Genomic DNA, 12,024 nt, shown 5'->3' with positions numbered 1-12,024 from the left:
ATCTTAGTCAATGAACATTTAAGCTTTTTAAAGATTAAGAATGATTTAAAGACGGTTTTATTATTACTTAAATATAGATTAGATTTTTAAGTTAAGTGTGCTTTACAATGTGCAGGAGAACTTGTAACTAAACTAAGTTGAGTTACCTCAAAAAAGCTTTATCATTTTAAATTAGTCTGACTTAAATTACGGTGTTACTTTTGATTGGTATCTTTATTGCCTTGCCACCATTTCCACTACTGTGTCCTTTAAACCCAGGTTTTCTGCTGTTTATCTATGTTTATTTTACTTTTCTCCCTCTGGCTGATTTTTCCTCCAGTCTCTTTCTACTGTTTGTTTTGAAAGGAATATGTGTGTTTGTGTGGTGATGGAAATGAATATACAGTACAGGGATACACTGTGATTTTCACATGCACACCTGCCATATCCTTTAAGGTTTCGCTGGTGAAGGCCTTTCATGTAAATGGATATAACCGTCCACATACATAACTCACAGTTTCTGTCAAATCTTTTTCTTTCATCCCTCTCTGATCTGTGCTGCTTTAGTGAAATTATTGGCATGTTGCTAGCGTGGAGTCATTTGAACGCTGATCACACACATGAATCCTTTTTTGTATTGGTGGGAATGCCAGCGGATTACAGCCTTGATGAACGTACTGTATATGCACATATATTTTAAACAAACCCCGCAATACAATACGTATCACAATGCAGGGGTTATGATTCAATATATTGCGATACTGTAAACTAGATGATATATTGTGATTTGTTGTTCAATCATATTTTGAGAAAACAGTATAAATAGTATAAATACACCATCATAAGCATAAAATGTGAGTGAAAGAAAATTCTAAAGGATCTAAAGAGTACCACACTGTTATCTAGCATTCAGGGTTTAAAAATAATACAAAATGAATCTTTGCCATTAATCTTTACATGTAAATAATTCATTAAAATATTACTGTTTTTTATTGATAAAGTATTACTAATTATAACATTGTAATACTTTGATATATCAGTATTTTCTTACACTACTAAAATGCTGTTTATGAGCCTTATGTGTTTTTAGCAGTATCTTGAAATCTTGCTTTAGGCATAGCCTACTTGTTGTTCCTCTTCCCCAGCTCCACCCTTTCTTGCTCTGGGACGCTCTCCGAGCGTAATCGTGTTTCTGCACTGCAGGCTAAATGCACAGAAACGAAGGGGGGCTTCGTGAGACGACTGTCAAGGAGCATGGGAAAGAGAGGAGGAATCAGGGACCAATGTGATGCCGGCACAGCAGAGAGGAAACGGCGTAGCAGACGTTAGCGGGGATGAATTATAAATGACAGCCGGCATCAAAATTTCAGATTGAATTTGTGGTTGGTAGGAGTGAGAGTGGAAGCGTTCAGAAGCTTGAGAGCTTCGTTCAAAAAAATTGATTATGGAGCGTTGCAAGATGAAGATTTACCAGCCTGTCCAGTGTGATCTAAAGGCCAGACAGAGAGAGATCAGAGCCAGGGATGATGGTGTACAGATTGGGGGGTCTAGGAAAACCTCAACTGTAAAGTGTCTGATGTTCTCAAACATGCTTTCAAAGGTTCTGCCAAGAGAGCTTACTTTTGAGCAGAAAACTAAATCCCAGTGAGTCTCTAATCAGATTACTCATCTTAAAAAGCATGAGTGTGAGATGATGTCTATTGTAAGAACAAATAGTGTTGTCCGTCTAATTTACGGCACAAAACTTACTTATATTATATAGATATTGTGAATATTTTGATTTTAAATGAGAGCTTTTTTAAGGAGAGTTGTTAAGGGGTTTGTTTTACTTCAGGAATGTTGAGATGGTAGTTAATCTTATTTGAAACCCTTATAGTACTGATATTAGGTTATGAACAGCTTAGAGGTCAGCAACTTGGGGGCAGTCGTGGTGGTGATGACCGACTTGTGGGCTCTATACCCCGGCTAGGTAGGCTGCCACTGTTGGGTCCTTGAGCATGGCCCTGCTCCCTGGGTGCCACAGCGATAGCTTGACGATAGGCGATAGCGATAGGCATGTGTTCTCACTGTCCACTGTGTGTGTTTGCTTACTAGTGTGTGTGTGTGTGTGTGTGTGTGTGTGTGTGTTCACTGCACAGATGGGTTAAAGGCGGAGGCCAAATTCCGCTTTGTCAATATGACAGAAATGTAATATCACAGTTAGGGATGTTCTGATCCGATCTTTTCAGTCAGCCAGACTTGAATTTGTAGTAGACTGTCCTGCTAACAAAGCTTATGCTAGCCAGCTTCTCTTTCCTAATTTAGAGCAGTTTAACATTTGCAGTTGTTGTCAGACTATTGATTTGAATTACAAATATAAAAATGTGCTTGTCCACTTAATTTTTCCTGATCATGTTTTGTTAGTTTTAAAATAAGGCAGGTTGAGGTGGTACAGAAGCCACTTAAACGTAGAATTATTTTTGCTGCTTGTGCAACTTGCAGCCCCTGGTAATACTGTATACCGCAGTAATACTTTGAAACGGTATGAAAAATAATGGATATCGCTCCAACCCTATTTGGACCGGGATCTCTGTAAAACTGCTTTGTGAAAGCTGTGTTGTGAAAAGCCCATATAAATAAACTTGCATTTAATTAAATTGAATGGAATCAAAATGACCAATGGTGAAACATTTGCAGTATACTGTAATGAATTCAAATGATTATTTTATTCAACATTTCATGCACTACAAACTAGATCTAATAAACCAGGACTTATTATGTAATGAAGTATGCAGTTATATAATATATGTATGTAATACATGCAAATACTCAATGTTAATGATGAATATCATTAGAGAATTTCCCCACTGCGGGACTAATAAAGGATTATCTTATCTTATCAAATTGCCCAGCTCTTGTACAGCATGTCAACTTGTTTCTTCCGAATGTTCAATCACTTGTTTTGTTTTTTTTCGAGGTGATCTGAAATTCTGAATGATGTAAGAGAAATTTAGATTTTCTGTTGACTCATTTACAAAGCAGATTTGACTCAGGATGGTTTAATTCAGGTATGAATTGTTATATTTTGAGTGTTAGATTTCAAGCAGTCTGACCAAGAGACTGACTGTTTTGCAACGTTTTGCAAAGGAAAATGCAGTCATTCAGTATTGGATCAGTAGTGACTGTTTTTACTAAATACATATGTGTCAATGCAGCCTTTTACCATAGAAGACTGGGGTGCAGGTGCAGTTATCCTCGTCCATTAGAAATTCAAACATCTAAAATCCTCATTTGCTGCTCTGCAGCTCTAATGTTTCATACTGATTAAGTGTGATTAACTGAATAACACAGGAGTTTCTGTTGAGTTCCCCACAGGTATGCTCTCTCACTGGAGATCATAATCAGACCCACAGATTAATTTTAACAAGGCTATGCTGTCAATCACCTTTTTGTCTTTTTTCTCGGTTTGGCTACCCAGGTTTCTCCTCTGATCTGTGGCTTCAGAAACTGTCTGCTGTGTTTTGAAGCTCAGTTTTAGAAATAAAGCAGAGGCTTAAGATTCCTTCTTGCCTCTTTCTCTCTCTGACACACAAACACAGTTTCTCTCTCATGCCCCCTGGTGTTTTCCCCCCCGAGGGTCTGTGTATGCCAGGTCTGTCATATGGAGGGATTCGCTGCTTATTAAGGTGAAATTCACAATACAGCTCTAAACTGTGGTGCTTCAGGGAGACATTTATTTCTGTACTGTCCATACACACCGAGCACACAGAGGAAATCTCAGAAAGAGAATCCCATTAACTAGGCGGCTTTGAAAGGGCAACAGACAAAAATGACAGACACATGAAAAAAAGGACAAATAAAAAAAGATAGTGTCTAATAGGACATAATTTACTTATCCAGTGTGATCTGAAGCCCAGACAGGGACAGAGCTCTTAGTGTATATTGTCTTATTGTTATTGCAGTAAGAATGTAAAGTGGAATTTGCAAAGTTTGGGCACCTTTCAGCTTCATCAGTCCACAGGATTAGATTTTAAAAGTTGCTTTGAAAATGTGTGATGCTTAATTTTGTGATGTGAACTTTTTGCGAATCATTCTGTAGGTATTTCACAGTCAGATGATGGAGATCAAGATTGATGGAGATCTTCTACTTTCTTAACTATTCACAGAAACAGAAATTTTGACCAGGGGTGCCAAAATGTTTGTATGCCTCTTAGGTAACTAGTTATGTTAATGTTTTCAGTAGAGGTGGGAATCTCTTCTGCAATTAAGAGGTGTTGCAATTAAGCTGTGATGGAATTTTAAGATGATTATTGATACATCCTGGTGCATCATTTTGTTTTTTATAGGTTTCTTTTTTCTCACTGTGTGAGCCCACTTGATACTTTTAAAGTAAAGTATTTGTAATGATTCATGATGAATGTATTTCCAGCATATTTTATTAATAAAACAAATGAAAGCGATGTGGCAAGTCAGCTGTAAAGTTCTGCAGTGGGGCTGCGGTGGAAAAACACAGTAATACGTCTTACCCTCCCTAGGGGCCTTTATACAGTGGGTAACTTCCCTGCTCTTGTGTGGAGCACATGAGATGCTAGCTGACACTAATCGGTGATAAAATATGCAGATATGTTGATGTAAGATTCTGTGGCAACGGATGTTCATGCATCACACAGCTTCAGTGATTCCATGACTTTGTGGGGATCGCTGTGTCAGTGAAATATCTTAGAGACAGGGCGCTGTGTTGGACTACTTGTTTGACTGTGCTGTTTTCTCTGCAACTGAATACGGACGCAGATCCTTGGTAATAAAAGTTGCAATAGAGTTTGTAATTTGCTTCACCCTTTCCGAGTTGGGTGTAAGCTGTAACATCGCTTGCTCAACGATGCCAACCAGAGCCAAAGTGCTTCTATAAACTAGCCTTTAATGCAGAGGGTGCTGGATTTCTCGCTCATCCATAAATCCATCCGTCACTGTTATGTGCGTGCCACAGACTGTCCGTCTGCACGTCCACACTTCAGAGTTTCGCCTTTTGCGCTCCATCAACATTACGTTTTCAGTTAGAAAATCTATTTTTGATGTTTGTGAATTGATTCAGAATCGCCCAATGTCCACATCAAGATGCTTTTATGAATTACATTTTCCCCACTCCTAGTTTTTAGTACATATATTAAAAAACTGTGAACTGCTTGGACTTATTTATGGATAAGAAACTGCCTGTAGCTTCAGACAAGGTTGTGAGATTGATCTGATTTTGAAGTAGATTTCTTCATTAAGAGTCTTCAGTTTTAGTAAATATTATTTGTTGTGTGTACTGCATACACCTTCAAAAACTTCACACGCTGCTTAATAAATTGGGCACTTAACCCCCTGGAGTGTAAGGGTATTTTCTCAATTTTTGCATATCGTCTTAAACTCCCCTTTAAAACTAAGTCTAAGTCTCAGTCTTTATAAGGAGGCCCCCTAGAGCACTATGTGAAGATATTCTGACCCTAAACCTGAAAAATTGAAGTCAGTTTTTAGAAATGTATCATATTTTCTGTAAAACAAATCTTTACTCATATGGACGAATCATTTTGGTGCTTAAAATGGGTTTGCCTGAGTCTTAGCTTCACAAGTATAGAGGATAGTAAGAATAAAATACTAAGAGGTAAGTTTCATACGTAACATAGATGGACATGTCCACCAATAACGGATGAGGGATAGATGACGGACACACAAATCCACCAGTTATACAGGATAAGAGAAAGAGTAAAAAAGTGTGTCTACTTTATTTTATAACCCTGTAACACTGGATTCGAGTCATGTACGGTCTGACATGCAATTTGAGATGCAATGGAAAGGGTGGGCTCTACAGATTCAGGAAATGTTTGAACTGTGTCTCTGTGCTGTATTATCACAAAGATATTAATAGAAACCTAGAGAAAACGTTGCGTATGACATGCCGCTGCATTATTCTTCAGGGCAGAAGTGACCCAGTGGCCTCGTAATCTGTAGGAAAGATTCACTGCTAAAACAATTATGGTCATATATTATAGCCATATAGCTTGGGCTGAGTTACCAGTGCAGGGAATTGGAAGCATGGAATTTTCCTCTTGAGATCAAGAACTTAAACATCAGTTGTGGAGGTTATGATTACAAGAGTGTGCTGCCAGCCAGGCATTTTAAAAAGCATACTGACATCCATGAACTTGCTCATCACACAAGTGAATCATCTCCAGAACGGTTGATGCAAGTGGTACCTTGGTAAAAAGATGATTGTGTTATGTTGAGGTTGCTTTCTTTGTGGTGTTTTGTAGAAAACCGTCTTATGAGGCAATTATGTTTTGTTGTTGTCTAGAGATTCAACTGTGATCTGTGTTGTTTTCCCACAGTAAGCCATTAAGACTCTTCCTAATTAGTGGCTGATACAAATTTCCAAAAGACAGTACCCCCCTTCCCCCATCTTGAGTGTCTAGAGTTTATTTTGGTCTGTGCCTGTGTTTCTAGGAAATTGGGCAGCAGAGGCTTACTGCAGAGCCCTGTATGACCACCTCCCCAACTACTAGACTAGACATGTGGGTTTCATCTGACGAAAGATGTTTAATCTGAAATACATTCATACAGTTCATTAAGGACAAAGAGTCGCCCTCCAAACTCTGTATGAAGGTTGAAGTGAGGGCTTGCATTTACTCTGGGTGGCTAGTTCATTTACAGTTATCCTTTCCCTTCCCTACAAAACATGACTAGAGTGTGTGAGAATGACCATTGTCTGCACTGGCCAGTCTGTACAGTAAGTTACTGTAGTGCCCTGTCACCAGAGACACCTAAATTAGATTCATAACCCTTTTAAAATAAAGCGAGAACAAGACTTTCAATGTGGACACTGATATACATACACACACAAACCTAAGAAGATCTGACTCAGCACCATTAGCCTCCATCAGTACTGTTGTCTCTGTGGGGGAGGGTGTCCATCTGTTAATTCTCTAGATAGACAGACCACACGCACACACTTTCTCTCTTACCACCGCACTCTAGCAAGCATCTGTATGCAGTCTCCTCTTCCACGTATAGGCTGTTCTCACTCTCATAGTCTCTTTCACACCTCTCCTTGCACTCCTCGCTCCTTCCTCCCTGTCCACCTGCACCTCAGCCCCAGGCAGCAGTGTTTCATCACACACCTTGTCTTAATAAGGCTGCTAATTAGAGATGCCCAGGTCCCAATTAGGCTGCCGCAGTGGCTGCCCATAGCTACGATTCTCTGTACACACACTGACCTTTGGAGAGGGCCAGACCCTTGCTCTATGAACCTCACCACTTTTCTCTCACTCTGTGATGCACACGAACACACACATGCCCATACACACTTACCACCCTAGTCCTTCTTTCCATGTCCTTGGCAGTAAATGGTAAATGTCAGTGCTTTGGCCATCAAATCATGTGGGTAACTGAGTTTGTTTGACACAGTGCTACGGATGGCTGTCTTGCAGGGAAGATCACTTTGGCCCCAAAGGGACCTGCAGCTCATGCTCTGCTTAAATTAGCCCATTGCAGTGGCCAACTCTGCACTTTAATTAGTGGCATTACACAGGTTTCTCTTTCCCAGTCACTTTTTTAAAAATGTCTCTCTCTCTTTCTCTCTTTATCTCTCTCTCTCTATGCCAGGTTGCCTGTTTCCAGAGGATTTTCTGGCTGAGGAAATTAACGTCATGTGAGAAATCACATGGCTGTGGATGACCGCTGTTCCTGAGACTCAACTTGAAAAGACCAGGATCCCGCTTCCACCATCAGTTATGGGAATCCTGAAAGGGAATTACACCTGAAACCTAACTCACTGATCAAGTGGCTGAAGGCCATTGACAAGCGTCCTTTATCTTGTTGGAGTTTTTATTTTACCCGCTCTTCCTCTCAAGGAGTGAAAGAAGGTGAGAGATGTATATAGTTGTCCGGATGGTAAAAAAGGCAACAAAAATGAATAAAACATCAAGAGAGACTGAAGGCTATTTTTCCGCAGTTTACCGCAGTTGAATCCTTCCACTCCTCCTTCCCTGTTCTTGGAGACGGGGAAAAAATGACTCTGGCAAACTGACAGCAGACACCACTCCAGAGACTCTGCTTGCCCTGTTTGTTTATTGCCTGTTGTTTTGTTTGTCTTGTTTTTGCACTCCTCATTCCCTGCGCGCCTGTGATGCTCCGTTGCCCCTGTGCCCGCGTGGAGCTATGCCCGTGCCCGAGATGGCTCTGAGCCCTGTAAAGTCTTTGCACTGGGAGGTGTTCCCCCCGATGGCCGCGGGTCGGGTGTACTGCACGGCCGCACTCTGGGCTGAGCGCCTCTACGTGCTGGGGGGCTGCAGCGAGAGCGGCCTTCCACTGGACTCCGCTGAGGTCCTGGATCTGGAGAGTCAGACATGGTGCCAGCTGCCTCCACTACCCACCGCTCGGGCAGGAGCCTCGGCCGTGGCCTTGGGGGACCAGTTAGTTGTGATGGGGGGTATGGATGCCCAGCAGAGTCCGCTGGCATCAGTGGAGGTCTACCACCCCGATGAGGGCAAGTGGGAGAAGAAGGCCGGACTGGGTCAGGCATCCATGGGCATAACTGCCCTGGAGATAGGTAAGAGCCTTGGTTTCTCTTTCATTTTAATTTTGTATTGGTAATTTAAGAGGGGTCGAAGGATGTTGGGAATGTGCATGTGTTTTTTCTGCATCTCGATCACGCATGCAAAGAAGTTGTTCAGCAGTTGGAGAGGTTTGCTACATACAGTGTGGTCTCACAAGTTAGCAGAAGTTAACAAAAGTTAGCAGAAGTTAATGAACTCTAGGCTAATGCTCATCAACTAAACAAGGTGCAGGTTGATTAGTTCATTAGCCAGCTTTTGGTGGAGCCAGTGGTGTAGCCATGACAAAACACTCTGTACTGTAATTCCACTGTAAATCTACCTGCTCCATCCAGTCTTTTGACATTTTTCCATTTACATTTTATCAGTTAGCCACAGTCCACTTATTCTGCACATTATGCTTTGTGGGCTGTGGACTTTGAAGAGTTCCAGGAACAGCCTTGCGTGGAGAGCAGAGAGAAAACATTAGGGGAAGTCACAGTTGCACTCTCTTTCTCTTTCAGCTAGCTGTGTGTGATTAGCTGTGTTATCTCCGTCCAATCACTCCTGCTGTAATGACTGCCTCTCGCACACTAGTCTGCTTGAGTGGTGTGAATTCACAAGCTCCCAATCAAAACCCATTAGTCATTGTTTTAAACACTCTCTCTTTCTCTGTCCTGACTTGGGGTGGGAGCACTTAGGTGTATTTGAGTGAGGCAGGGAGGTGAGATGGATGAGTGTTTTGTTTAGGAATCACATCACCTGTTTTTTGCTTCCTGTCCTCTTGCTGCATTATTCCAACTGCTCTCCCACTGGGCTGCTGCATTCATTATCTGTAAAAGCACGGCTTTTCAACAGAAAGCCCGCTACAATCAGTATAATAATGCTGCAATCACTGCACAGCTCTTGAAAACAAGAGCTGTTTCTGTTCTTTCTACATCTCTCTGCGTTTGTTTATCTGCCTCTCTACATGGCTCACTGTCAACCGCTTCGCAGGGATGATGAGTGAGAGAAAGAGAGAGAACAGAGTGAACAGAGGTGTGAGACCAAACAGCGGGTTTGCTTCTACGAGCAGGCGGTCAACCGCTGGAGCCTGACTCGCACCGCACACAGCAGCCTCTGGCCCACTCGCAACCATGCTGAGATGCTTCTGTCATATTTATAGAAGTATGAATAATCGTCTCCCGTCATCAGAGGAGACTGGCAGGGGTGCGCTTGTTATTAGCATCAGGGATTCGATGCGGAGCTTTTGTCATAAAGATAATCCTTTTGACAGTGTATGACGGGCATGACATTTGAACTGGGGTGGGGGAAAGTTGGGACAGGGTCTTCTGAGGTAAATGTGTGGGTTCTTCTTTGGTAAGTAGAGCTAGCACTGCTAAAATGTGTGTGTGTAGCTTGCATATTACTCCTCTTTCAGAACATCTGTGATCTTCTGCTCTCGAATGGATGCTTTGTACTTGTCAGAGCCACTAGGTCAAAAAAGTATACAAATCCCAGCCTGACCCACTTCCTCTCTTCCTCAAATGAGACATACTAATTACTGTGTGCCAATGCCTGGCCTTTGATGACTAAATTTCTTCTGGATTAGGCTTACTAATTTGCTGTACAGCAAAAAAGGAAGACAGTTTTTTTTCCTGTGATCTTAGATCCGTCAGCATTTGACGTACAGATTGAGGTCTTGAGGTCTCATATGAAATGCTGTGTTCTCCCCCATCAAGTACGCGTTATTTAGAATTACTTCTTTCATTAAAAAAGGTTCATAGCTCTGATCTGATATATAATACCGGAGAACCTTGATTGTTTGACCACAGTCGATTCTTAGCATAACTGGTTATCAAAGATAAAAAGTGCTCCTTTTCAATCCGCAGCCTACTGTGTCTGCACCCTACAGTGCGCAGTAGAGACAGTAACACGATATCTGGGTTACTTTCTTTGGGAAAGTCTCTCCTAAAATTGACTTTAAAACACTGCCTCTGGTAGATTAAACATTGAACAGCTCATTTATATCTGTTTAGTTGTTAAAGGAGCTGCCATACTGATTACACATGATAGGATAAGTGGCTATGATAGGCAACAAATCATTCAAGCAATGTTAGAGTTTGTTGACTAATTTACACTTGCTTATACATAATGCAGATAGAAGCTTGTACTCTTGCTCACTCAGAGAGCAAGTAACAGCTCTGTGAACAAATAGTTCCTTGAAGCCCTGTTTCACTTGTGTGAAATTGTGAAACTGATCCTATAAAGAATGAGTCATGCATTGATTGAGATTTTGCACCACCTTAATGAAGGATGAGTGAGTACTGATTTCTAGTGCTGGTTAGCAATGTTAAATTTACTGATTAAATGTACTTTTCTTTCTCGGAATCAACGACACATTTAAAATGCTGTCAAACTCAAGCACTTGTGAATTTAATGCAGAACTGCACTGTGGAGCTCTGATACTGATACTCGCTGTGCTGGGCTGAGTGATGGACTCTCAAGGGTTGTCCAGTTGTTGGTGATAAAAGTCTTTACTCTGCTTCTCCTAGCATTCATTTTACACATTTTACAAATACATGAGTTTAAATCAGAAACAGTAAGGCTGATGCACACAGAGCAGATTGCTACACTGCCTTAAAAATGCCTGATACCAACACATAGCCAACTGATCCTTACATCTCACACATTTCCACCCTGTTTTCCGCTTCCTTTGTGAGTTTGGTCAAGTGTGAAAGCTGTTTTTAGGGCCCGGAAGTGGTTCAGAGAACCGAGCTCTGGTCCTCCTGATATTGGTGGTCAGGGGGTCAGCATCTAGCAAATTCTGGTGCTTAGCTGCATGGCTAGAAACGTTCTTCTATGAGGAACAGCTTCTGGTGTTCCAGCACAGTGAAATGCCATGACTGCAGGAAGCACTGTTCTTCTCTGTCTGGGTGTTTGTATCTAAGGAAGATAATGAAAATAACTTCTTTGCAAAAATGCATGCAAAAATTACAAAATTGCGCAAAAGGTTTATAGTTCATATGCAATTCTTTTGTGTGAAAGCAAACTAGTGACAATGTGCCCCTCCTTCAAACAAGCCCAGAATCAGGTCCTAGGTGCGGACTTGTATTCGGGACAAGTGTGAAAGTGCCCTAAGATTGACACATGATATGATCTTTTGAACTGGCCATGTCTTGTCGTTTACAAAGCTTGTTACCTGTCATAACCTGCATATTCAGACCCTCCTGATATATATATATATATATATATATATATATATATATATATATATATATATATATATATATAAATAGATATGAACATGCTCTCCTTGGCAAAGATTAGTGGCAGCAGTGGCCAGTCAGTTAACCTAAAGTAGTAATACATGTTTTTTTAGCAAAGTTTGTTGTATAATAGACTGAATAGGCAAATATAGGACTAACTTTACCACCAAATCCAAAATAATAATATCAGGTGTTAATATATGGAGCTTATTGTTGACATTAGGAATGCACCGTTTTGATACTGGGTT

The 12,024-nt window shown here is 41.1% G+C and overlaps 1 protein-coding gene across 1 annotated transcript in view; it reads left to right on the top strand.

Annotated features, from left to right (window-relative positions):
- klhdc8b (kelch domain containing 8B) overlaps positions 1-12,024 on the top strand; it is a 136,721-nt gene that overhangs the window by 10,788 nt on the left and 113,909 nt on the right. Inside the window, exon 2 of the mRNA XM_072697262.1 lies at positions 7,600-8,545. Coding sequence (XP_072553363.1) covers positions 8,155-8,545 — 391 coding nt within the window. The 5' untranslated portion in view covers positions 7,600-8,154. The remainder of the gene's footprint in view (positions 1-7,599; positions 8,546-12,024) is intronic.

This window comes from Salminus brasiliensis, chromosome 14 (genome assembly GCF_030463535.1).
Source record: "Salminus brasiliensis chromosome 14, fSalBra1.hap2, whole genome shotgun sequence".
Classification (NCBI taxonomy): Eukaryota; Metazoa; Chordata; class Actinopteri; order Characiformes; family Bryconidae; genus Salminus; species Salminus brasiliensis.
Note: the sequence above shows the minus strand (reverse complement) of the source record. Positions and strands in the feature narration are given on the sequence as shown.